This window comes from Chroicocephalus ridibundus, chromosome 1 (genome assembly GCF_963924245.1).
Source record: "Chroicocephalus ridibundus chromosome 1, bChrRid1.1, whole genome shotgun sequence".
NCBI classification, from domain to species: domain Eukaryota; kingdom Metazoa; phylum Chordata; class Aves; order Charadriiformes; family Laridae; genus Chroicocephalus; species Chroicocephalus ridibundus.
In genome coordinates, this window is record NC_086284.1 from 6371797 (window position 1) to 6399198 (window position 27402).

The 27402-nt window shown below is 45.9% G+C and overlaps 2 protein-coding genes across 5 annotated transcripts; both read left to right on the forward strand.

Moving 5' to 3' along the window:
• The first annotated feature begins 6035 nt into the window (after positions 1-6035).
• Positions 6036-19132, forward strand: ALG8 (ALG8 alpha-1,3-glucosyltransferase). 4 transcript variants are annotated; one of them, XM_063326558.1, is made up of 13 exons: positions 6036-6166; positions 6839-6906; positions 8251-8444; positions 9773-9882; positions 10859-10926; positions 11471-11597; positions 12195-12298; positions 12417-12537; positions 12830-12969; positions 13791-13930; positions 15637-15734; positions 16772-16844; positions 18178-19132. In XM_063326558.1, the coding sequence occupies exons 3-13, from the start codon at positions 8341-8343 to the stop codon at positions 18407-18409; spliced, it is 1317 nt and encodes a 438-aa protein (XP_063182628.1). In that variant the 5' UTR covers positions 6036-6166; positions 6839-6906; positions 8251-8340; the 3' UTR covers positions 18410-19132. The 4 variants fall into 4 exon arrangements, with proteins under 4 accessions (XP_063182628.1, XP_063182608.1, XP_063182638.1 ...); XM_063326538.1 differs by having other exon boundaries at positions 6041-6166; positions 6828-6906; XM_063326568.1 differs by having other exon boundaries at positions 6082-6166; positions 6828-6906; positions 12871-12969; positions 13825-13930.
• A 1566-nt stretch (positions 19133-20698) lies between these two features.
• On the forward strand, positions 20699-23445 carry NDUFC2 (NADH:ubiquinone oxidoreductase subunit C2). Its single transcript, XM_063328712.1, has 3 exons — positions 20699-20955; positions 22164-22307; positions 23239-23445. The coding sequence occupies exons 1-3, from the start codon at positions 20817-20819 to the stop codon at positions 23286-23288; spliced, it is 333 nt and encodes a 110-aa protein (XP_063184782.1). The 5' UTR covers positions 20699-20816; the 3' UTR covers positions 23289-23445.
• Positions 23446-27402: the final 3957 nt, after the last annotated feature.

Sequence of the window (27402 nt, forward strand, 5' to 3'; positions counted from 1 at the left end):
TTTCTACTGTCCCAAGCTGTAATTGCATGAACAACGCAAATCAGCATGCTGATGGTAAAAATGCACATTCTGCAGCTATTGGCAGCCTGTTGCAAACCACGTCCCCTGTCTGACTTGGTGCTAAACCTGCATGATATACATGGGACCATGTTGTTAGGAAGCACTGGCTGGGCTTGAAGCCCTAAAAGCCATTAAACCTGGCAAGTTTGGTGAATTTTGAGGATTGTCAGGATATTGTGGCTAAATTCCAACCTGAGTCACCATGTTCTTCTAGTTTTAGTTGCATTAGGAAGAACTTCTTTTTCCCCATCCCTGTCCTGAATTATAAAGCGGGAGTAATCTGTTCCAGGGGTTGCTCCATGCCACTGACAGAGCAAAGCAACTGCTTGTGAATCTTACTTCTGACACGAGTTTGCCACTCAGATGGACATTCACAGTGATAATCTCTGCAGGTAATAACGATTATGATCTGTAAAATGCCATACGTGAACCCTCTTTCATCAAATCTATGCCTTATAACAGATATGCCTTTGCCAAATTTATGCTAACAGAACTTTTGAGGCCTGTTGGCAGTATTTCTTTTTAGCCCACGCCCTCGAGAGTATGATCTGTAACACGGGTTTTTGTATGTCAGGAGTAAAATAATACTTATCTGTAGTAATTTGTTTCCTGTCAGCTTGAGTTTATCCGAAGGTAAGAACAGTGGGCTTAAATCTCATTTGGAAGGAGCCTGATCTTAGAGCTCTGGATCGGTACTGCTCCATTCTGTTTTAGCAAAGTAAAAACATTCCCTGGGAGAGTTGAATCATTGCTGCATTTTCTGGTGAAAGGCAAGCAAGAGTCCGTAAAAGCACTATGCATAGCTTAATCTAGAGCATTTACTGTTCCCCTTTGCCTCCACTCCCTTTTCTTTTCTTCAGACTGAAGCAACACCCACACAAAAAGCAGTTATGCAGTTTCTTAAAAGTCTAAACAAGAAATGAAGAGTGCCCCAACCTGGCCTAGACAGTAACTGGGGTCATTCTGCTGACATGGAAATAGGGGTTTCAATCCCTACAGACTGAGGGAACAACTGAACCCGGCTTCTCCTGGCGTGCTTTAACCCATCAATCTGGTATGCAAAAGATGGATGACTTGAACATGCATTTTTCTGTGCTCAGGTAACTATATCAGGCAAAGATACGCCTGGCCACAAACCTCTGTCATTTATTAATATGCAGAGAGATGCAAAATATCTCTCTTCTATATGCAGAGAGATGCAACATTTCCAAAAAGTATAAAGACAGGAGTGAACACAAGCATTGGGAGAAAAACTTGAGATACCTCTAAATTGCTAAGCAGAATAAACATCTTTAAGTGTGAGGTCCTATTTAGAATGCCGCAGTCGTTCTGCATGCTAATCAAGTATGGGAAATAAGCAGTAAGTGAATCGCTTGTGATTGCAGTCAAACATATGTTATACAAAAGCAGTTGCTATTTCAAACTACACACTAAGCTAAATTTATATCTGCTCCTTAATTTTGCAGTCTGAGAGTTACGTTATAATGACTGTTTATAGGAATGTTCTCTCTCCAGAACATTTGTTCCCTTTTTTTCTAGATAGCTGGCTCTTTTTTTTTAACCTTCCTTTTCTGAGCCCTAGAGGTGTAACTTGCTTTTGTTTACCAGTCAACAGCACCGATGATTCTTCTTCTCAAGAGTTTTCCTGAATTAGAAAAAAGTGAACATGCACAAAGCCATATTAAGTACAGCGCAATCCCATCGTTAGTCATGAAAAGCACCTGGCATTTATTGCCAGTAACATCTAAAAATTATTTCACTGTTCAGTGGAATATTCGCTCTAGGAACAAACTTGTTGGGGTTTTTTTGCTGTAAGGTCCTGGGAACAAGGAAAGGATCTAGTGAGGTTTTTTGCCTTGAAGTCTGAAAGGTGCTTTCACCCACATCGGGTGCGTAACTCCTGTTCTGATTCTGCCGTATGCCTGTCTCCCTCAATATCTTCCCCTACAAAGTCATAGAATCACAGAATCTTCATGGTTGGAAAGGACCTTTGAGATCATCGAGTCCAACCAAACAACCTACAATCTCTGCCACTAGAGCATGCCCTGAAGTGCCACATCTAAATGTTTCTTAAACACCTTTAGGGATGGTGACTCAACCCCCTCCCTGGGCAGGCTGTTCCAGTGCCTGACCACTCTTGCAGTAAAGGAATTCTTCCTAATATCTAATCTGAACCTCCCCTGCCGCAGCTTCAGACCATTTCCTCTGGTCCTGTCATTATTCACCTGGGAGAAGAGGCCAACACCCACCTCTCTACAACCTCCTTTCAGGGAGTTGTGGAGGGCAATGAGGTCTCCCCTCAGCGTCCTCTTCTCCAAGCTAAACATGCCCAGCTCCCTCAGCCTCTCCTCATATGACCTGGTCTCCAGACCCCTCACCAGCCTGGTAGCTCTGCTCTGGACACGCTCCAGCACCTCAATGTCCCTCTTGTACAGAGGGGCCCAGAACTGAACACAGCACTCGAGGTGAAGCCTCACCAGTGCCCAGTACAGAGGCACCATCACTTCCCTAATGATGCCGTCCTGCACTTTTTTTTAATGGCCTTAAGAGAGCCGCTGAACAGAGCGATCAATAGTGTTAGAGCAGAAAAATACGAGAATTAGGGCAGATGATAAATAAGTTATTAGCTGTAGTCTAATGGCATTTTCAGATATGAGCATGTGCATAGCACAGTGGGATTTCTTATATGATTAAAAGATTATTATGAAGCATCTTAGTGGAGTCCAGAAAGAATCACTCATGGATTTCTCTGTGTTTTTAGGCTTGATAGCTCTTAAATATCTAACAATGTCCAGTTATAATGAAGGGACTGAAACCATACATAAATACTACGACATCTTTAGTTCATGCAGCTGTTGTTAAAGGTCATTAGGAGTCAGTGAGAGGAGTGTTTGTTGCTGCAGGTGATGGCTGGGAAATAAAAGAAATGGGTGTAAAAAGTTAGACCTGGAAGAATTCACATGTTAACAAGAAACCCAGGATTTAGAAGGGAGAGAATAAAAAATCTTCATGCGTTCAGGAAAAAAAAACAGCAAGACAACAACGGAGACAAAGATTTTCCTACGGAGGGAGGCTGCAATTAGAATGACTCACTGGTCCCTTCCAGTTTTAGTCTCCTATTATGCAACTTAAATATTGGTCATGCCAAGAGTTATGCTAGTAACTTGTCAGGAGTTGACAGCTTTGCTTCAATTTGCTTGTGCCTGAAATCACCAAACATATGCACCTGCTGTACTTACCCATATTTTAACTGGGTTGCTAAATATAAATTGCTGCATGAGTTCAATGGCAGTAAATACCTGCAATCAATCAGATTTATTCCCACTCTAGGAAAGGCTGGTGGGGTCCATGCCATGGACCGCAGAAAATAAAGCTAGGATCTTCTGATACTTCACAGCTAAATGGAGAAGTTATGAAGAAGATCCTTTGGGGAGTTTCTTTTTCACCCCATCCCTTTGAATGTGGTGTCACTGCTCAGAATTTCAGTAAATTTTGAAATTTAACTGCCATTCTGTAATGACTGCCATATCCACACGCTGATGGATATAAACATGCAGGGTACAAGCAGTGCTGATATGTGGCCCTGTACTAAATCATCGTTATGTGATTTAGTACAGGCAGTCATGTAGATATTCTGTGTGAGAATGGCTGAATCGAACACAAATATACCGATCACGCTCTCAGATTCACTTGGGAATAACACAAGGGATGGTTTCCCTAAGAATTCATAAAAAAAAAAGAGCTGTAAGGGAGGGCTGTACGGAATAATTCCTTTTCTCTTCCTCCTCTTGCCATTCCCCTCCCTCTTACTTTCTTGCTCCTACTCCTAACTGTAGGATTTTGCCATTGATCAGAATTTGATCCCCAATCCACTAAAAGCCATGGTTTTGAATGAATACTATTTGGAAAGTGTCAAAAATGGGTTTTATTTCTTACCACTTTTGTGGTAAGAAATGTGGCTATTACATTTAAAAATCTGGTTGCATTTCTCTGCCTGTAACCCCTTTGTGAACGGTTACTAATATGTATTTTAGAAAACACTAAATAAAACATGAATGAAGCAGGAGATGCTCTGCCTGATGTACATTTCTTGAGGAAAGTGCATGCAGCGATGCTTGCTGAATCTGTAGCTTTTCCTCTCTCTAAGGATTTTAAAAGTGCATCATCGCAATGCTTACCTAGACATCTCCGTGGCCGAGAACTGTAGGAAGCTCCCCAAAAACTAGTGCAGTTGTAGAAAACTTGGATGAACAAGCCTTCCTAAATAATCAAAACCATTTTAAATGCATCCGCGCATTTATGTTTCAAACATTTCTAAACAGAGGATTCATTTCTTCAGTGAAAACCCTTCTAAACCCTAATGCTTTATCACTGTTGAACTTGCCTCTAGTCCCTGAGTTGGAACAAACCATAATAAATTGCTACTATACAGGAAAAAAAAATAAGTTTTATGTATTTTCTGTATGATTTCACGCAGCCCCTACAAGATGCTATCCCTAGATAGATGAAGATTTGCTGTCAAGAAACAAAAAAGCATCAGCCTTGCATGCATCCACCTTCCGGCTAGCAGTTTCTTCCAGGTATTAAAAAATTGAGCTTTTTCTTCTGAAAGAGCACTTTATACCTGGAAGCTGCCCAGAGGAGAGAGAGGCCCAAAACCACCAAACTCTGTAGTTGGTTGCACAGCATCCCAACCCTACACCTGGTGCCACACTAGCCAACCCCACTTCTGGCCCACACACACCACCACCCAACCCCAAACCTGGTCCCACATCACCCAACTCCGCCTCACCCTGGCACAACACCACCCAACTCCTACAGCCAACCAATCCCACTAGTGGTTCCCCACCACCCAACCCCACATCACCCAGACACCACACCACCCAACCCCACTGGTGGTCCCACACCACCCAATCCCACATCGCTCAGACCCCACATCACCCAGGCCACACACCACACAACCCCACATCACCCAGACCCCACACCACCCAGCTCCACACCTGGTCCCACACCACCCAACCCCACTGGTGGTCCCACACCACTAAACACATCACCCAGGCCCCACATCACCCAACTCCACACTGAGACCCACACCACCCAACCCCACGTCACCCCAAACTACCACCGCCCAACCCCACATCTCTCAGGCCCAACACCACCCAGCCCCATACCTGGTCCCACAGCCACCCAACACCCCTGGTGGTCCCACAGCCACCCAAGCCCACATCCCTCAGGCCCAACACCACCCAGCTCCATACCTGGTCCCACAGCCACCCAAGCCCACATCCCTCAGGCCCAACACCACCCAGCTCCATAGCTGGTCCCACAGCCACCCAAGCCCACATCCCTCAGGCCCAACACCACCCAGCTCCATACCTGGTCCCACAGCCACCCAACCCCACATCCCTCAGGCCCAACACCACCCAGCTCCATAGCTGGTCCCACAGCCACCCAAGCCCACATCCCTCAGGCCCAACACCACCCAGCTCCATTCCTGGTCCCATAGACAACCAAACCTGCTGGTGGTCTCACAACACCCAACCCCACATCCCTCAGGCCCAACACCACCCAGCTCCATACCTGGTCCCACAGACACCCAAACCTGCTGGTGGTCTCACAACACCCAACCTCATGTCACCCAGAACCACCACCACCTAACCTCACAAACTTCAGGCCCAACACCACCCAGCTCCATAGCTGGTCCCACAGACATCCAACCCCACGGGTGGTCCCACACCACCCAACCCCACATCCCTCAGGCCCAACACCAGTCAGCTCCATACCTGGTCCCACACCACCCAACCCCGCCTCGCTCCTGACCCCCAACCCAAGCCCCAGACCGCCCCCCACCCCAGACAGCGACCGGGGGTGTGTGTGTGGGGGGGGGGGTGGTGGGGGTGGGGGGGGTGTCTGTGGGCAGCTCTACGCACGCGCACCGGCCGCGGCGGGCGGTGCCTGCGCTTTAAACCCAGCCGGCGGGCTCCCGCCGCGCACGCGCCGTCCCGTCTGTCAGCGCGCGGCGTGTCATGGCGGCGGGCGGCCGCAGCTGGTTTCGCGCTCTGGCGCTCGGCGTCTCCTTTCTCAAGTGCCTCCTCATCCCCGCCTAGTAAGGAGCTGCTCTGGGGCTGAGGGGGGGAGTCGGGCAGGCCTTTCAGCCCTCTTCCCGGGCCGGCTGTTGGCTTCCACTGCCCTTCAGGGCGGCCGGGGACGGGGAGGGGGGCGCGGGCCGGCCTGGTGCCGCGGGTCCTGAGGGGGTGCTCGCGGTGTCCCGAAGGTTCTTATTTCCTTCGGGCGCTTGTGGGGAGCGAGGAGCTGCTGGATGGCGTTGCCTCCTCGTCCTCTCGGCGGTGTGAAACCGCTTTGGTTTTGTGTCTGAAGGTGCTTACAGTCCATTCTGCCCGGCTGTTGTTCGGGAGGGCTTTTAAATGTTCTGAAACAATGCTTTTTGTCTTTAAAAGACACTGCAGCTTTTTTCCCCTCAAAAAAAAAAAAATCAAATTGCTATTAAAAATTCAGTTAGAACCTGGTATTTTGGCTTTAATTGTCAGAAAAGGCCAAGCTATAAATAATTATTGTCCTGTAGTCACCTGTGTATGTTCTTGGCACAAAGTTCAGGCAGCATCTTTGTTACTGTTTGAGATACTTGACCAAAGTCTTGTCCTAGGGCAGATCAATGTGGGCTTTCTTTTTATCTGCCTGTGGTGATGTGCTCTGAAATGTTTGTCCTTTAAGTGTATGTATGTGACCTTAATATAAACCTTCTGTAGTTATTCCACAGATTTTGAAGTACATAGGAATTGGCTTGCCATCACTCACAACTTACCCCTCTCTCAGTGGTACTATGAAGTAAGTATGCGTTTGCATTTTTGTAGCAGTTTATAAATTACAGGCTCATTGGGTATGTCAGCCTATGTGAATGCAAGAGGAGAAAGCCTTTTATTTGCAGAAAGCTTGTGCCGTGGATACTGATGGTTGGCAGCTGTACAGCAGTGGTTCAAAAACATACCAGTCACGATTTGTTGGCCCTGTGTAGGTTTTAGTTAAAAAATGAGAATTGTTTGTGGAAGTTGCTGGTACTTATGAAGGCAAAATGGAAAAGACAATTAAGGCACATGGATTATTAGAAAGGCTGTGTAGCACAGGAGCAAGTTGCGTGGTAGTCTTAAATTGTGACTCTCTTTGCTCTTGTCATTAATGATGCGCAGTTATTATGATAAAGAATGAGGTATATAAATGGATATATACATTATGAAATCAATCACTGTGTTAAAGCTTTGAGCCTCTGCTGGTGCACTACTAGCATGCATCGATTTTAGCCTAGATGAATCACCTTTAAATTGATGATAGATTAAAACACAATTGTGTGGGCTGAGTCTATCTTACAGTGTCTCCTGGAGTTCTGGGATAAATATCGTAGTCTGGATTACTCCTCCTTGTCTGGGAACGGTGTATCCATGAGTAAATGATTTGTGCAAGTCAGAACTTTGACAGGCTGTTCGAATGCCGTAAAGCAAATTTCTCTGACGCCAGCATGATCCCAGTGCCAAAGCATAGGATGCCTTTCAGCAGCAGAACATAAGCATTTGGGAACATGCACACTGGCAAATATACTCCATCCCAACCTGCTCTGTTCCTCCATCCTCCTCTCCTGTTTCCACACCCAAGGAGTTAATCATTGGTCTGGGCATAATAACAGTCCATATGGGAAAAGATAATACTATTTGATCTTGATACGGTCTTACTAACTAGTATTAAGACTTGTTTAGTAACAAGTAAAAATAATTTTGAGACTGTAATAAGGCTGATTGTGCTGGTGATTCCTTTAAAGTAGACAGATATTCACTGTGAGCTATTTTATGTGTATTGAGGGTTGTTTTTTTTAATGTTTGCCCTGTTACTGTAAGTTGATTTATAAAGAACAGACAGTGATATACTGGTTAGGTGCAGGTACACAAAATGTCCTTTAATCTTTTTCTTCTAATCAAAAGACATCCCTTCCCTCTACCAGTGCTGCAGAAGAACAGCTCAAATCATGTTCAGCACCATAGAGCTGGCTATTTTATTGTGAAGTAGTTTCTGTGAAATAGAGGCTACTGAGATGAAATACATCAGCTGATTTGCTGTGATGAGTTGTACCTGAAGGACTGTAAAGAGCATGGATTGTGTTAAACTATTTAATCTTGTCTTTAGGCAACTTCGGAATGGACCCTGGATTATCCACCGTTTTTTGCTTGGTTTGAATATACACTTTCGCACGTTGCCAAGTATTTTGACCCCAAGATGTTGGTTATTGAAAATCTGAATTACACCAGTCGCGCAACCGTCTTTTTCCAAAGATTTTCTGTCATCTTTACAGATATCCTTTTCATATATGCAGTTCGTGAGTAAGTCTTAGTGTTCTAATTTTTAGGACAGTGGGTAGTCACTAGTATATGGACTTTTTTTGCAGTAACAACAAATAATTATTTGTACAAATAAGCTTATAAATGCATGGAAGTATCGAAGTTGCTGTAACCTATTCAAGGAGAAATTTGGAACACGCTGATAAACACAAGATAACTTTTTGTTGTTCTTGGAGGTGCTATTGCTGTACGTGTGGTCAGATTTGTGCACATTCAGACATTAGCTGCTGATTCACGTTACAGGTATTTTGTTTCTGTCGCTGGGTTCCTTTTTTAGGAGTTGCAGGACAGTTTGAGTGCACCCAACTGTTTCTTCCTGTCACTTTTATTACTCTGTTCTTCTAGAGTAGAAGCATAATGGAAACTTGTGATAAAATGCCAGTATCATCCAATATGCTAAATTACTCCAGTGTTTTGTGATATTCTTGATGATAAACTGATTATGTCAAGTCTAATTTAACAAGATTGTATGTTTTCAGTGTGTCCTGACTTTGTGAAGTGTTTCTTACACCTAAACAGTAGAGGGGGAAAGATGTTTTGAGAATTATGTTGCCTGCCTTAACCTGTAACAGTCTTACCTTATTTTATTCTGTCTGCTCTCAAAATGAGTAGAAAGTGCTCCAATGCAACAGAGAACTGCCTAAGCTCCTTTATTTACTTTATTTGAAACAGGCTAGCTTTGCATTGTGACTTTTTTCCTTTCATTGTTTTGACTCAAATGCGTGCAGGAGCTGGCTTTCTTAAAGTGCCTCTACTAATAGTATTTCAGCACAAACCATCCACAACTTTTTAATCTGATCTAACCTTACCTTCAAAAATAATATGGACAGTACGGCTTCACACTGAGAAGCAATAAGATATTGTTTAACCAACAGAAATAGCTCATAATATTGGGGGCTGGGGCAGGGGGCAGACAGGAAGAGGTTAATGTCCAACTGAGGACCCGAAATACAACTTGGTACATTGTCTTCAGATGTAGCAATATGTTGTTCATTCAGGAGAAGTTGATAGCAAGCAGGTTATGGTTATTACTGAACGTGAGTCTTGAACCTGATACTAAATTTACTTAACATAAGCTTTAGCATGTGGAAAGCTACAGCTATTGAAATTTAAAATCCTTTTTTCTTTTTTTAACGAAAATTTATTCATGAAACTGTCTTCTCTTGGTGAATTTAGCAAGAATTTTATCATTGCCTTGCATCCTAGTAAAATAGTTTTCTTCAGGTTAAGTGCAGTTGACAACTTTTGAAAGGAACAATGTTTTGTTAGCTGTTTCAGTTAGGACTTGTGTTTCTTCTGCTCTTGTTCAGGTGCTGCAGATGTGTAAATGGGAAACGAGCTGCAAAGGATATCCTGGAAAAACCAACCTTCATTCTTGCCGTTCTGCTCTTGTGGAATTTTGGGTTGTTAATTGTGGATCGTATCCTTTCAAACCATTGCGGGTTGTTTGTGGTTTTGTGGTGTTTGTTTTTTTTTTTTTTAACAACCTGTTACAGTGTGTGGCACAAACCCATGAATATTATTATTACTATCCCAGCAAGTAACGCTATTATTTGTGTTTCTGGGGTTACTTGAATAGCTTTGTGTTTTCATTAGAATTATTATTTGGCAAAATAGAAACTGTTCAGTTTTTGGTCTAATTTGCCAGAACTGCAGGAGGACCAGCCTGGCAGCAGCATGTCTGTTCCCGCTGGCTGCTCCTCCTGCACCTGCCTACAGTATTAGCAGGGAGCCTCTTTTTTCCTGGGTGTGGTTCTAGGTTTGTCCCGTAGCAAGGAAAACTTCTACAAGTCCTTTATGTTCAGGCTGTTTTCAATTGGTTAATGTTACATGAGAATTAGCAAGGGTTTTTTTTAAGGAGGATATAAAAACACCTCTGGAAAGTCCACTTATCGTGAGTCAGTCTTGACACAACATGCGTTGATTGAGCTGGGGAGGGAACGGGGTGGGGGGGGAACCCAGTAATTCTTTCATAGAAAGGAGTAATTTTGTCTGTCGCAGTCTTTGTGAAGTTGCCTGCTTGAAGTGGTAGGTGATAAGTGAGGGCTGCCACCTCTATCCATTAATCAATGTGAGGCAGAAACTAATATTTAAAAATTAAAAAAGTGGAGAATTAACCTCTTATTTGTTTTGGTTTATATCATTTAAGTTGCATGATATATATGTGGTCAGATTGTTATGCTGCTTTTCATCAAGATAATGTATTAGATTTTGTGCCTGTGCTTACGGGTATGGTTAAGTAATAATTTTATGTCTACGTGGAGTGAATTTAAGGCTACTTTCTTGATTTAAGTTCCATTTTAATTTGAATTTATTGTTTAAAAGTTTGAGTCTTCCCCAGTGAACTGATAGTAGTAAAGAAAGCTTGCTTTATTCCTTCCTTGACTCAAGTTCAGATATTCACTTTCAGTACAATGGCTTTCTGTTTGGGCTGATGCTTCTTTCTGTTGCCCGACTATGCCAGGTAAACTTGAGTGGCTCTTTCCTTTTGTTGCCATATGTATTTTAGGTGCATTAATTCCATTCAATATGAGCGGCCCAATGAAGTCATTGAGAGCGGTTGGAAGTTTGAGGTGTACGAAGCTGCATGTCTAACTATTTCTTGAGTTTGGAGGGAAGAGGAGTACTGGAAACTCACCATAATTGCTTGCTGATGCTGTCGCACTGTAGTTACCTGTGAGAAAGCGAAGTTCTGTGTTACACCTGAGCAATGCAGCATGGTTTCCTGCCATCTTACCTTCTTCCAAGTCACTAGTCCTTCGAAACATACTTCTGAAGCTGCGGGGAGATGAAGCGTATCCCAGTTTTCCAAGTGACAATATAGTTTCCTTCTCCATACTAGTTGTGCCTAATGCTACTGAGTTTGTTATTTGAAGTAAATACTCATTTGTTTTTATGCCTATGACAAATGTCCTGTCACCTCGGGAGTACAACAGACAATCATTAGAAATTTGTACAAAATGAGAACAGGTAGAAAAAGCTTGGGTTTTGTTTTGTTTTTCCTTTAGAAAAGATACTTGGAGGGCGCTCTTCTATTTGCTGTTCTTCTGCATTTTAAACATATCTACGTGTATGTGGCCCCAGCATATGGCATTTATTTGTTGCGATCCTATTGTTTTACTGCAAATAATGCAGGTAAGATGGGTTTTTCTTCACTTGCTTTTGGGGGATTGTGTTAATTAGTGGGGCCTGGGGAAGATTCAAGATATGCAGAAACCATTGGACTGAAATGTCTGTGGGTCACATGAAATTTTTGCTTGGGTAGCAGAATTATTAGTAAGATCTTTAAAGATCTTTGAAATTCATTTATGTAAAATTCATGTTTCTACGGAGATCGTTATTAAGAAAAACCAACAAGAACAACCTGCAGGTGGCAGTTTGAAGCCGTAAGAATTATTGTTATGAAGTGATTAGGTAGCATCCGAAGCTATTTCAAAATCCTTCTTTGAGTTCCTTTCCACTTCTTAGCACTGAAAAACATGTGTGATATTCCTCACATGAACAGAGAAGGCGCTTCTCTTGAAAGAGAAAATACTGGAAGTTTGTATAATGGAGGAGCTGCACTGTGGAAAAAGTAAATGCAAACTAACTGTTGAAGGAAGCAGCTGAGTGTACTGACATAAAAGGTTGTATGTTTCTTTTAGATAGGCGCTAGCAATTCACCATCTGTGTGACCTTTTGTCTCCCTCTCTACTTGCAACAGTGTTTTCATGATCCCTGTGCTTCTTGTAGATGGATCCCTCAAGTGGAGAAGTTTCAGTTTGCTTCACGTAACCCTCCTGGGATTGATCGTCTGTCTTGTTTCTGCTCTTTCACTGGGTCCCTTCATAGTGTTGGTAATAACCCCCTTTTCACCTGTTATTTCCCTGAACCATTAGAAAACTGTGTTATAAAAATATAAACCATGTCTCATCTAAAAAAGGCCATCTTTTTCTTCTTTTTTGTTTTCTGTAGGGGCAGCTGCCTCAAGTCCTGTCACGGCTTTTTCCTTTCAAGCGAGGCCTCTGCCATGCTTATTGGGCCCCTAACTTCTGGGCTTTGTACAATGCCATGGATAAAGCACTAACAATTTTTGGTACAGTATGCTCATCTTACTATATGGTGCCTAAATGCAGATAGACCTCTCTGGATTTTAATCTTCCTTCCCCATTTGAAATGCAGGTAGTAAATTAAATTTTCAGATTGCCTTAAATCACCTGATTGTCTCCATAAGCCAGTACATGATAAGTTCCCAGCAGTAGGTCAGAACTCAATCATTCCTCTCTGCTATCCTTTGAAAAGACTTGTCTGTGTACTCAATTCAGCTACTTCACTTTCTTTGTTAACATTTATCAGTTTGTGCTTTTTTTTTATGTTTTGCTTTTTAGGCTTAAAGTGTAATTTTCTTGATCCCACAAAAATTCCTAAAGCCTCAATGACAGGAGGGCTGGTTCAAGAATTTCAGCATACTGTCCTTCCTTCTGTGACTCCACTGGCAACATTAATCTGTACTTTCATATCTATACTGGTAAGAACAAATAACATTTTTTTTGGAAACTTGATATGTTTTGTCCCCCGTGGATTTTATTTGATTAGCATGCACTTCACATAACTTCTTTGTTGCCCTGTAATTAAAATTTTTCTTTAAAAACAAAAATAAAAAAAATATTAGGATAAATGTGGAATTAATGTCTTTCTGGATACACAATATGGCTAAAATTATGGCCCCGGTCAACCCTAGAGTGGTTAAAAGATTGTTAAAAGCAATGTTGGATCAAAACCACTTTGCATGCTGAACTAGAAGTAACCTTTTGCGATAGAAGGTAGTTGAACTAGGATGTGAGTACAGATACTGACGGAACTGTTTGGGCAGCTTACGGTGTTGCTAACAGCATTACCTGCAGGTAAGCTTAGTATTCTTCACGTAACAAGCAAAGAATTGAAGGTTCAATAAGCAATTACCTGGATACAGAGTCTTTTTCACTATAACGAGCAACTAGCCTTTAGCTGGAAACCTTTGTTTCAGCACCTTTATGTAGTACCTTTGATAAAAGGAGTTTAGTGGCATAGATTCAAAGACAGTTGTCGCAACACAAATAACAGGGAGTTGGCTGTAGTTTTTCAGTCTACTTTTCCGCTCCTATTACATTGATGGAGTCCTTAAGGCTCTACTCACATATCTAAATAGATACGGTTCCTCCAGTGCTATCTAATGCTTGTGCTGCACAAACACAAACTGGGTCTCGTGGTGTTTATTAACGTGGAAAAAAAAAATCTCATTGGACAATGGTTTGTGTTCAGGATTGCCAGACTTTTCACTGAAGTCCTGTTTTTGCCTGTTGTTTCTAGCCCTCTGTTTTCTGTCTTTGGTTTAAACCTCAAGGGCCCAGAGGCTTTCTTCAGTGCCTTGTTCTTTGTGCGTTGAGCTCCTTCATGTTTGGCTGGCACGTGCATGAAAAAGCAATACTCCTTGCTATTCTGCCTTTAAGGTAAGTGATTTTTTTTTTTTTACATAGTAGCTGGCCAGACTGAACCTGCAGCCACTTGTTAAGGAATCCTCAAAGAGGATCGCTTTGTTTTCAGTATATTTCAGAAAATGAGCATGTTTATAGAATGCCTTAAGCTGTAAAGTTTAAGTGCACTTCAAGTAAATTAATTTCAGGCACAATAAAATGTGGCTGCCTTGGCAATAGAATGTGCTGGTGCTAGTACAGCATATGTAGGAAACCGGTGTGCTGTTAAACAAACAAACAGTGTCTTACGACATATTAACACTGGCTTATACTTCACAATAGTTTGCATTGACAGAAGCTTTAAGTAGAGCTTTATGGGGAGTAGCTGATTGCTGTATCAGTTCTGTGGGGCACAGCAAAGCTTTGTACTAATTTACAGATGATCACAAGAACAGAAGGGTATGGTTTGGGGATGATTAAGCCATTGGTTTAGGAGTCTGACGCACAGGCCTTCCCACTCAGTACGCTTTTGTGTCTCTTTGAATGCTGCGTTGTATTAAGATGCATGGTATACAGAAAATCTCTGTGCTTCAATTCAGATACTTTATTGCTGTTAGAATAATGGGGGGAAAAAAAAAACACAACCAAAAACCCATAAAGCCAAAGTCAAAACAAACTGTGCTTATGTATGAAGGAATGGGGTTTAGATTTTAGGCTGCGTGTGGACCTGTGCTCTTAGAATCCATTTAGCTTCTCCTTGAAGCCTCCTTTTCTTAGTGACAGCTCAGGAGCAGGCTTGATAAAATGTTTCACTCGCGTGACATGGTGGACGAAAGCAGCCTGCTTTCTTAAGGTCTTTTGTTTTCCTCACTCCTATTACTGCATTTGTGCAGTACAGTCATCGCACCCCAAAAGTCCAAGGTGTATTTGTTGCACGTCTTGTGGCTTTGCAGTTTGAAGAGAAAAATTAATTGGCTTGCCTGGCTGGAAGCATTTGACACTGCTGTCATACTCAAGTTTGGCAAGCGTTTGTAGTTAATGAAGTTCTTTTTCTCTCTGAATAGTTAAATTTAGAGATCTACTCTGGCAGGGACAAATGCAAAAATATTGTAGTCCTTTAGCTGCTGGGCAGTTCAAGCCTCGATGAGTGCTCTGGTACATATTTAAAACAGTAGGTAGATTGTGCAGGAGCCAGCTGAGGGAGGGGACCTTCTGCACTGTGCTTGACAAGAACCGTACGCAGTTTCTACTGAAAGAACTTGATGCCTGTTGTGGGTAGCAGTGAGGCTATAGTTCGTAAGCTGCCTGACCAGTATTGCTACAAACTGTATTTTCCTGTTGAGAGGTTTAGCGCTGCTTAAACCCTTGAAGTGGGAATTGTGGGAGGGAGGGAATTAACACTATTGGAAAAACAAAAGGAAGCAGAAAAAGTAGGGATGACAATGTTGGCAGCCAGCTGGCAACGGAAAAAGACCATTTGTAGAAAACTACAGGCCTTTCTGATGGTTGTTTTTGGGGGAGGGGGGTGGTGGTTCTGGGGAAGGCTTTCCCGGCTGATTTTTCTCCTGCATTTTTATCTCTGAGGCCACGTGATTTGGAAGCAGGAGACTTCATCACAGGGACTGGGGTACTATGAAACTGTTTGACTTGTTCTTCGGTCTCTTGTGAATTGTGTAGTGTTTTGCTGAAGTTAAGTTTCTTTGCTAAAAGACAGAAGCGTAACAAATTCTTGTCACTTTTAGCTTGTTGTCTGTTCAGAGAGCGAAGGATGCTGGCATCTACTTGATTCTGACAACCACAGGGCACTTCTCACTTTTTCCGTTGTTGTTCACATCACCAGGTAAAGTGTTCTTTCTGTGCTTTCATTTTACTGCTTTGTTGTTTTGTTTTGTTTTTTTGCCAGAGATGTTGTGCAGGTAATGGTTTTTGGATTGTTTTATGTAATAATAAGTTGAAAGTTGCAGGAGGCTCTATGTTGGCCTGTTTCCATAAATCCGAACTCCAACTAGTGAAAAGAAACGTTGGCTTAAAAAGTGGAAGAGCCATAGGCTTTAAGTTGAAATAGAAATGGGAAATTGTCATAGTCGATACTTCCCCCTGTCTAACACAACCATGTGAAGCAAAAGCAATAAAGGCAGTTTGAAACCACAGACCTGACAGGCTGTTTTCCAGGTGACTGCTTCCTGCTGTCGTGCTTAAACTGAAAAAAAAAAAATCATGCAGCAGCATCAGTTATCAGTATGTGTAGGGACAGATTTGTTTGTGACCAAAAGCTGTTCCTTCCTTCCTCCCCCACCTCCCCTTTTGCTTCACTTAAACCCTAGGCCACCCTAGCTACGATAACACTATGTTTTGATTGTCATCCTTCTGGGAGAGGTCAAATCCAGACACTCGCGCTCTTCTGGTCTGATGATGCCGCTTATTTGCAATGGCGAAGCTGCTGCCTTGAGGAATGAGCAGCTCTCTGCCGTCTCTATTACTTAATTTTTATTTACCACAACCTAGAACTAGATAGCATTGATTTTTGGCTGTCACATTTATTTTTTTAAACTTCCCAGCCCAGTAATTCCTGATTTATTTTTTTTTTAATTGGAAAATCTTATTTGCAGTGCTGTCATGTTGTAATTATAATTAGTGCATTCAGTATGCTTACGGATGATTGAAACAAGTGTATTACAAATGCTTGGCATTTGCTTTAGCATATATCTATGTTTATTTTTGGGTGTCCTAAGCAGTAAAACATTTAGTTCTGTTTGGAGAAAATAATTCAATTGGACAATGCAGGTGTGACTAGTAGGATTTAAAGATACTGCAATTTATATGGCAAAAGGTTTTTATAATTAATTTGAAAAGTACGTTATGTCCCTTGTTTTTCAGAACTTCCAATTAAAATACTGCTTATGCTGCTGTTCACTGTGTATAGCTTCTCTTCGTTGAAATCTCTATTCAGGTAATTAAAGAAACATGTTCCCAAAGCCAAGGACAAAACCATTTCTTCTGTCACCGGGAACAATGTTGTCGTAATGGGCAAACAGCAGCAACATGATGCTGAAGTACCAAATTGAAGTGTTACTCGTCAAAACACGATGCTACCTCTTTTCTCGGGAGGCAAGGCTTAAGTTAGGATTATTATAGCACGTACTTGTTATGTTTGAGTTCTGAGAACTACCTGGTTAGTCCCAGCAGGCTGTAAATCCCCACCCGCTTGATGCGCTGTTAAAGCACAAAGTTGCAATGCTGTAGCCTGTGAGGATTTAATTTGATATTTGAACACTTATTACAGTGAGTTTTTCTGATGATTGTTTGTCAGTGCTAATGGTTAACAAATACTACTGTGTGGTTTTGGAGTGGTACTTAGTATTTTCATGTGTGGAAGGGGCAGGTTACAATAACATGCATTTACAAGCTGTAATTTGTCAACAAATTTCCTGCAAATGCTTGGTTGTCACAACATGTAATTGCCCAAATCATCCTGTGTATTTTTGCAGGCCATTGATCTCTTGAAAACTTGACCAAAGACAGCGCTTGTCCTTATAGCCCCTGTAGTCTCCATGTTCTTGTTTCCCAAAGGTTTCATGGCAAAGCCAAGCTGTAATGAAGGATGTCGGAAATGCTATAAACCTCTGTGCAGTACTTCAGTCACCTGCTTTTTGTAGGCTGCTCTTTCAACCAGTCTGATTTTTTTTTTCCTCCCTTAGTATTCCAGAATTCAATCATTCTGTTTCAAGAGCCCTAACTAAAAACCTCTGTAGGGGATTAGTTTTTTGTCTAGAAATGGAGCTTTTGCCAAGTTCCTTGTTCCTGACTTTCCAAAAAAAACCCAAAATTGCAGAAGAACATGAATTTCCCTGTAAACTGCCCACAGTCAAAGCCTGACCACCAATGTCCTTTGCAAGAGAGATTGGCTCGTATGTACTACAGAAAGCGCGGGGGAAAGGGGCGGAGGTTAAGATAAGTGTGTCATTTCCAGTCTCCGGACGTACAACAACTTCCGTGTAACAAACGTGTGTGTGAAGGTCTCTGTTCAGTTGAGGTGAAGCAGAGCAGCTGCTGAGGTTTCTACTTGGAGTCCAGGGCATCTTGGAACTCGGTGTAAAAATGAGATGATAAGGAAATTAGCTGTAGTCTCTGTTATCACATGTTTTCCTTTATTTAAAGCCTTATTGTGAACTACCGGGGGATATTCTTTGCACTGGTCACCAGCGATAGCTGAAAAACAATAGTTATTTTTAGTTAACATCATGTATTTTAACACTTTTTTTTTTTTCCAATTCCTCTGACAGGAGAGAGAGGCCTCTCCTTAACTGGCTGGAAACAATCTACCTCATCCAACTAGTGCCTTTGGAAATCTTCTGTGAAATTATATTTCCTCTGACCCCCTGGAAACGGCAGTTCCCTTTCGTCCCTCTGTTGCTGACCTCTGTGTACTGTGCCCTGGGTGTCACGTACGTGTGGCTGAAACTCTACATCTCCGTCTTGACTGAGAGAATTTCTGTCAGACCAAAGGCTGAGTAAAGCCACGGTGTTGGGACCAGTCCCACGTTTGAGGGGATTATCGGGCACGGTGAGGGGTTGTCACGAGGACTTACAACTCTCGATAAAACACAGCGTACGTGTACCATCGCCACGCGCCGAGTCTTTCTTCCAACACTTCTGTACTGCCCAACGAGGATACCTCTGATCAGAAGCGCTTGTCGCAATAACCTGGGGTGCGGCGAGATGCCACTTGCCGTGGGTAAACTGTGAAGCTTAACGAGGTCCAGACTTCTGTCCCGAGGAAAACCTGCCCGGCTTTCCCGTTACTGTTTGCATTTGAATAAAAATCACTGTGGCAAATTACAAGGGATCACTGCTGTGTAGAAGAGAGCGTTGTAACTGCAATCTGTGGAATATGTAAATTAAAAACTTGATATTTTTTTGTCTGAGCATTTCTTGCAGGTTTTTTTATCTCATGTCTAAGCCCTACTTTTTGAGGGACGCCCGCACGAGTAAAGGTGTAGTGTCTAGCTGGAAACTTGTCCTGAGGTGCTTTGTCAAACTCTTGAACACCCCAATCTGAAGCTTTACGTTTGTTGCTTTGTATGTCTGTGTCCCTTTGATCTCCTTCTTTCATACAGTCTTTGCAAAGAGGTTTTAATATTCGTGTAATCATGCTTATTTTTGTAGACCAGGTTGCCTCGTTTCAGACATATGCCTCAATTTGCTATTGTTTTAACATCATTAAACAATATAAAAGAATGTGCCTGGATAATCGTATTTATTTGCGATTCATGTAACACTGCAACCATGACAGAAGACCAAGTGTCCATAGTTCCCCTAGTAAACTGAGGATGAGGTATATCTGCAGACTTTTTCCTCATTTAAAAAAAAAAATAATAAGAATCTCAAGATTTTGCTCTAGAAATGGGGGTGCGGTTTGGAGCCCAGCCCTGATACATGAAACTGGGAGGGGAGAAGGAATGGATTTTATCTTTCTTTCCGTGTTAGTTGAAGGTGGCCCCCTTCAGAAGGGATAACCCACGGCGTGTTTGTGCTCTGTGTGTTCTTTGAATATTTTGGATGTTAAAATACAGTGTGGGTCTTGTTAGGACAGCGGGTGGACAGTAGAGTAGTCGCTGTGGCCATTTGTGTAACAAAATAACTTGCACATTTTAACTTTTCGTGGCCAGTGAGCTCATTTTCACTTTTTTTCACTCCAGTTTTCATTACTTTTCTGCTTTGTTTACTCCATGAATTACTTTGCCATGCTCTTTTTAGGTGCTGTGACTGCCGGCAGTGCCTCAGCGCTGCTTCCACCTGCGTTCTGCCTTTGGTCTAAGCCTCAAAGCTGTGCGCACGGTACGGCATCCGCAATGCTTGTGTTTATCCGTCTATAGGTGCTGTTCTGGGTAGGGGAATGGTAATATCCCAAAAAAAACCCTCCATGCTCTTCTCCAGCAGCACCTTTACAAACAGAGCCCAAATCCTCCAAGGAGCCTGCCTTGACTTCAGTGTCTCCTGCCAAAGAGCGGTGACAGCCAGAACTCCTCTTTTGTGGAGAAAAGCTAAATAATAAATGCTTAGGAAAGAGGATGGAAACCTTTAGGACCTGTCTTTTTTTAACGGTTATGTTAAGGGAGACCTTGGTCTCAACAGCTACCTGAGAAGAGGGTGCAGTGACATGGGGGCGTCAGTCTCTTCTCCCAAGTAACAAACGATAGGACAAGAGGAAATGGCCTCCAGTTGCCCCAGGGGAGGTTTAGGATGGATATGAGGAAAAATTTCTTCATGGGAAGGGTTATTAAGCGTTGGAACAGGCTGCCCAGGGCAGTGGTGGAGTCACCATCCCTGGAGGTATTTAAAAGCCGGGCAGATGTGGTGCTGAGGGACATGGTTTAGCGGTGGTTTGGGCAGTGTTAGGTTGATGGTTGGACTCGATGATCTGACAGGGCCCTTCCGACCCAGACGATTTTACGATTCCATGTCAATCCTGGTGCTGTTGCAACTGGTTTAATGTGATTTTTATAGTAATAAAAAAAAAAAAACAACCTTAGCAGCACTGTGGTGTTAGCCTTTAATCTGTTGTCAAGAAAAGCTCTGAAAAGGAACTGTCTTTTGATTTTAGGGTTTAATTAAACCCCGAATTTAATTACAGACCTGCCTCCCTGGCACCGCACAGTGGGGCCGAGCCGCTTCACTCTCACCCATAGCCCTCAGCACTCGGTCCCCGCTAAAGCCGCCCGATCCGGTGAGGGGGTGAGTTTCTGTGCTGGGGTCTTTTGTTGGGTTTTTTGGTGGTTTGTTGTTTTTTGGGGTTTTTTTTTTTGGTGAAATAACGAAAAGCGGCGAAGGGCGGCGGAACCCGAGTGCGCGGCGGCGGGCGCGGCGGAGGCGGCGGGCTGCAGCACCGCTCCGCCCGGTCACCTTCGGCGGGGCGGCCGCCATGGTGTTCCTCCCGGACGAGTCGCGGTCGCTGCCGCCTCCCCCCCTCCTCAACAAGGGCTCGGTCTGGCTGGGGCTGGCCGGCTGGCTGGCGGCACTGCTGGACAACGGCTTCAACCAGCGGCCCGTCATCCGAGCCGGTGCGGTGGGGCTGGGAGAGGGGAATGGTGGGCCGGGGGGATGAGGTGAGGGGCCGGGGGTTGGGAGGGAGAGCCTGAGGTGAGGGAATGGCGGGGTTAGAGGGGGCTGCGGGAGGGGTTATGTGGGATTTGGGGTGTCTGAGGGATATAGGGGTGGGAAGAAGGAGAGGGGGCCCTGAGGTGAGGGGCTGGGGGGCTGGAGGAGGTTGGGGGGCGGGTAGGGAGGCTGGGGAAGGGGTTATATGGGATTTGGGGTGACTGTGAGGGATGTAGAGGCGGGAATGAAGGGGAGGGGGGCCTGCAGGGAGGGGACGGGGAGGCAGAGGGGGTTGGGGAAGGGGGTATGTGGGATTTGGGGTGACTGAGGGATATAGGGGTGGGGAGAAGGGGAGGGGGCTCTGAGGTGAGGGGCTGGGGGGCTAGAGGAGGTTGAGGGGGCTGGGGAGGGGAGCATCTGGGATTTGGGGTGACTGTGAGGGATATAGGGGTGGGTACAAGGGGAGACAGCCCTGAAATGAGGAGATGGGGGGGTTAGAAGGGAGTGGGGGGACTGGGGAAGGGGGTACGTGGGATTTGTGGTGACTGTGAGGGATGTAGGTGTGGGAATGAAGGGGGGGGCCCTAAGGTGAGGGGCTGGGGAAGGGGGTATGTGGGATTTAGGGTGACTCTGAGGGATATAGGGGCAGGGGGAAGGGGAAGTGACCCTGGTGTGAGAGGCCGGGAGGGTTAGAGGGGATTGAGGGGAGCTGGGAAGGGAATATGTGGGATTTGGGGTGACTCTGAGGGATATAGGAGCAGGGGGAAGGTGAGGAGCTGGAAAGACAAGGGGAATCCTCTGTGGGATTTGGGGTGACTCTGTGAGGGTCGTAGGGGCAGGAGCGAAGGGGAGGGAGTCCTGAGGTGAGAGGTTGGAGGTAGTTGTGGGGGAGCTGGGAAAGGGACATCGTATGGGGGCAGAGGGGATTTGGGGTGACTCCCTGAGGGCTATGGTGGGGGCGGGATGGGGAAGGAGCCCTGAGGTAAGGGGGGGGCCTCTCTGGGGGCTGGCAGGGGCCATGGGAGGTCTGCAGGTGAGGGTGCTGTAGGGACCTGGAGGGGCTGACCATGGGGGAGAAGCGTGTGTCTGGGGGGGCTGGGGAAAGCCGGGTGGGCCCGCCTGGGGCCGGGAGAGGGCCTGAGGCAGGGGGACATTCCTCCTTCTGCTGCAGGTGTTCACCGCCAGGTCCTGTTCACTACCGTGGGATGGTTTGTCGGCTATTACCTTGCTAAACGCACGGAGTACATCCATGCCAAACTGGACAGAGAGTTGTTTGAGTACGTCAGGCAGCACCCGGCAGACTTTAAGGCAACAGGTATAAAAACTTAGTATTTTAAAAAGTCCGCAGCCTGCCATAATGTACAGATTAGTAAGTGCTAATGTATGTAAAGATCTTGCTGGGCTGCTTGCGGAATCTGTTCTTTTCTAGCAAGTCGTACTGACTGCTAACTCGTTCCTGCTTATTCACAATCTGTTGCAACAGTATTAAAGATTTTATGATATGAAAATAGATATTTTCTATTAGCTATTTCTATTCTAATAACTGTTGCTATCAGCTGCCTTGATGACCAACTCTTCCTCCTAAAAGCTTATCTTAATATAAAAAAGGCAGAGGCAAAAAAAAAAATAAGAATAGATCGAATTTGTGCCACTAGAGAAGAAATAAAGTCACGAAAATGAGAAATCACGGGTTTTATTCTTGAAAAGTCACAACTTTACCCTTTATTCTTGTAAAATTGCAGTCTATGTAGATTCTAAAATGGTGTGATGAAGATTAAGAAAATAAACAGCAAGTGAAAAAAGAATAAATAGAAAAGGCGGGAAACCTGAAGCGCCGTTGGCTCTTGCTGGCTTAGAGCCTTGGTGAAGAAAGTGTTTTACCGAATGTAGTCACTACGCCCAGCAACGCAATGGCAAATTTTGGTGAAAATTGTCTTATTTTCTAATAAAACACAGTTAGGTGACTCTGGCTGTTGGATTGTGATCCACATCATCCCGTGTTGGAAAGAATATGTAGGAATAAAAACCCGTTAATATTGAGATCTCTTCACGGGGGTCTGTGGAGAGCCCTACGGAAAAGGAGTTATGTGTTTCATTTATGCAGCAAGCTAATAGTTTGCTGTTGGTAGCAAAAAAAACCAGGTTTTTGGTGGCTTTGTTAACCTTAAGACTTAATATTAAAAATCTTCAGAATCGCTCTCAAGTGCTGATTAGGTTTTCCCACCCCCACCCTTTTCCTCTTGCAGAAAAGAGGAAAATAGGAGAACTTTTGGAGGATTTCTACCCGGTTCGCTGAGGATTTCGCCAGCGGTGGCATGTCGCAGGGTGCAGCTGCTGAGCTCATTCCACACCGAGAACTTCAGCGGGCCAGCTGTAGCTGTTCAACCGTCCATGGCTTGGAAAATGAACCATTACTCGCTTTCACGTAATAAAAGCTACGATTAAATATTTAAGTGTTTAGTTACTTGTTCTTCTGTTCCATTATGGTGTGTTGATATATACATGACTGAGATTTGTGATGGGATAACTTTGATTCACCACTTTTTCAGTTATTCTAATTGTGCAAATGGAAGATTGTTCGTACAGCATATATTTTTTTCAAAAAACAGAAAGTAGTTATGTAAATTCCTCCTTTTTATTTCTCATTGTCATTTCTCCTGGCCATTTGGGCACGCTCTGGACCAGCCCCTGCAGATGCTGTAGCCAGAATCTCACTGTGAAATTAATTCTGTCCTGCTAGCGAAAATAGATGCTCTCCCTAATTAATTCCCGCATCCATTTTGCATTCCCGTGTTGCTTTTTCTTTGCTGGTGATTAGGGTCCAACCTTTCAACTCTCTCACTTGGTTGTTGGCTCCCGGTTCTACGTACCGAACCCAAATGTTTCCCAGCCGTGCTGAAGAGCTGCAGCTCTTCTCAGTTTCACTGCAGGGTGCTCAGCACCTCTGGAGCTTGAGAAGCTTCCAGTTGAGGCTGCTCCAGTTGTGAATGGTTTTTTTATCAACTTACCTATCTCCTGTGCTGGTTTTCAGCATCTCCTCGGGCTTCCTCCTGCGCTGCTGTGATCCTCATGTGCGCTTGGTGCGACCTCCTCCGCTGTGCAGTGTCTCAAAGCACTTTCTCCAGCGCCTCTTCCCCAGGGAAGCCTCTCGCTGTGCTTTGGGGGCCATTCTGGTTGGACTAGATGATCTGAAAGTTCCCTCCTGACATAGACAATTCTATGATTCCATGACCTCTGCTTCCTGCCCGGTGCAGTGCCGAGGTGTGGGACAGTTGGGTCCCTGTCCTCGCCTTGTCACCAGGATCTGATTCTGTTCCCGAGTGATGTTGCACAAGGCCAAGTGCAGGGTCCTGCACCTGGGTGGGGGCAATCATGAGCACAAACCCAGGCTGGGCGGAGAATGGATGGAGAGCAGCCCTGAGGGGAAGGACTCGGGGGTGCTGGTGGGTGAGAAGGTCAACATGAGCCGTCAATGTGCGCTGGCAGCCCAGAAACCCCCCCGCAGCCTGGGCTGCATCCCCAGCAGCGTGGGCAGCAGGGCGAGGGGGGGATTCTGCCCCTCTGCTCCGCTCGGGGGAGACCCCCCTGCAGTGCTGCCTCCAGCTCTGGGGCCTCAGCACAGGAGAGACACGGAGCTGTTGGAGCGGGGCCAGAGGAGGCCCCGGAGATGCTGGGAGGGCTGGAGCCCCTCTGCTGGGACGACGGGCTGAGAGAGCTGGGGGGGTTCAGCCTGGAGAAGAGAAGGCTCCGGGGAGACCTTGGAGCCCCTTCCAGTCCCTCAAGGGGGGGGCTACAAGAAATCTGGAGAGGGACTTTTTAGCAGGGCCTGTAGCAATAGGACAAGGGGAAATGGCTTCAAACTAAAAGAGGGGAGATTTAGACTAGATCTAAGGAAGACATTCTTGCCTGTGAGGGTGGTGAGACACTGGCCAAGATTGCCCAGGGAGGTGGGAGATGCCCCATCGCTGGAAACATCCCAGGACAGGTTGGACGGGTCTCTGAGCAACCTGATCTAGTGGGAGGTGGAACAGCATGATCTTTAAGGTCCCTTCCAACCTAGACCATTCTATGATTCTAAGATAATGAACAGGTGACACTTGTCTGAGGGGATTTGCCCCAAACTGGTTATGTTGAGGAGGAAGATGACCATCAAATGGATTCAACAGCAACATGGGGACTTTGAAACCTGAGAAGGTGTCAGCCTGAAAGGAAGCATGAAAGCCGCCAGTGTGAGGGAGAGATCTTGAAGGGGCAGTGGCAGGGTCAAAGCCTGTTGGACACCGCCGAAAGCCAACCTGCTGGCATCCCAACTTCCACCCGGGCCTGGCCAAGAATCCTCCCAGTTGGCTGCTGTGAGCAGCGTGCAGCCATCTGCGGGCTGACAGCACTGGGGGGGACCAGGCAGGGACAGAGGCAGAGCCAGCGTTGGAGAGCCTGGAAGGCACCTCTGGGGATGGTCTAGTCCAAGGCCTGCTCAAGCAGGGTCGTTGCTGGCACTGTGCCTGTTTGTGCTTTGGGTATCTGCAAGGGTGGAGACTCCACCACCTCTCTGGGCAGCCTGGGCCCGTGTTTGACCACCCTCCCTGAAAGAAACGGGAAAGGTTTCTCTTCTGCTCAGATGAAGTTTCCTGTGGTTCAGTTTGTGGCCATCGGCTCTTGTCTTGTCACTGGGGCACCACAGGGAAGAGTGTGTCTCCATCCCCTCCGCACACCCCGTTAGGTCTCTGTACCCCTGGAGAAGGTCCCCCTGAGCCTTCCCTTCTGCAGGCTGAACAGTCCCAGCTCCCTCAGCCCTTTCAGCCCCTTCAGCCCCTTCACGGCCCTTTGCTGGACTCTCTCCGGTACGTCCATGTCTCTCCGGGACTGGGGAGCCCAGGCTGGAGCCAGCGCCCAGCTGTGTCCCCCAGGGGGGAGCAGAGGGGAGGGATCCCCTGCCTCCAGCTCCTCCTGGCAGGCTGGTGGCCGTCTTTGCCCCGAGGACGCCTTGGTGGCTGGCGGCCGACGTGGCCAAGCAGGGAGCCAGACCTGGGGGTCGCGGGTGGGAATTTGTGGGGTGCTTCCCCCTGTCAGCGCAGGAGCGGGCGACAGGCAGCAGCAGGGGGTTGGGCTGAGGCCAGAGCACCCCGAAGGCAAAGGCAGGGGGTGCAGGCAGGGAACCTGCCCTGCGGGAGGGCTGCGGGTGCTGGCAGCGCCCCCGTCCTTGGGGTGGTGTGTGGTTGGGGCTTCTGGGGACTGGGGAGAGCAGGGCATTTGGAATTTCTTATTTATTTAACGTTTTGGGTCGAAACTGTACTTTATCTCTTGTCTTCCTGATACTGAGCCTGCACGCCCAGGTCGCCGCTTTCTGGTTAATTAGATGTTGTTAAACAGCTATAAATAAACCTGCAATCCCGATTGGCTTCGCCAATGGGAATGGAGAAGGCTATTTCCCCGTGGCGGCTGGCAACAGCAGCGGTGCCGCGGGAGCCCTTCCAAGGTGACGTGGAGCCAGCATCCCCCTGCCATGCCGGAGAGGGCCTGATCTGCCGCGCCTGCCCTCGTCCTGCCAGGGACCGGTGCTGGGTGTTTCAAGGACAAAGACCTTTTCTGTGACCATCTCGTGTCTCTTATCGGCCCTGTCCAACAGCAGCGGCCGGCAGCAGGGCACCGTCGGGGCTTGACGCATCCGTGGGGCAGCGTGACGCAACGCCCTGCAATCAGATCAAGCAGAAGTTTCCCGTGAAACACCGGGGTCGGGGTTGACTGGCCCGACAGCAGCTCACAGAGAGGGACCTGGGGGTCCTGGGGGATTGCAAGTGGCTCATAAGTCATCAGCACGGCCTTCCAGCTGTCCCACGTCACAGACCGTTTCTGGGAACATCTTGCGTCCCTCATCAGTCATGTTCAGCAGCGGTGGTGAGCGCTTCCCTGGATGTCCCACTGTAACACTTCCCTGGGGCAGCACCAGCCCCTGCAGCTGCCCAGTGCACTGCCCAAGCCAAAAGCCATTGACGCAGGCGACCACTATCGTCTCCATGTGACACAGCTCCTGTCCTTCAGCTCCAGCCAGGTAGACCACCAGAGACACATCACCTCCTGCATGGTCCTCACCTCACCAGGAAACAGCATCCCTCCATTCCTCATGGTTCAACGGGGGCAGAGGAGCTGCAAAGGCGGGTTGGAGACCAGAGAGGTGGTGGAAGCCCCATCCCTGGAAGTTTTTAAGGCCAGGCTGGATGGGGCTCTGAGCAACCTGGTGTAGTGGAAGATGTCCCTGCCCATGGCAGGGGGGTTGGAACTACCTGATCTTTAAGCTCCCTTCCAACCCTAACAATTCTGTGATTCTGGTATTCTGTGTGAGACCTCAGTTCATCTTCCATCTCCACTTCTCCCCTAGGCTGTGCCATTGTGCCCCAACTTGAGGTGGCATT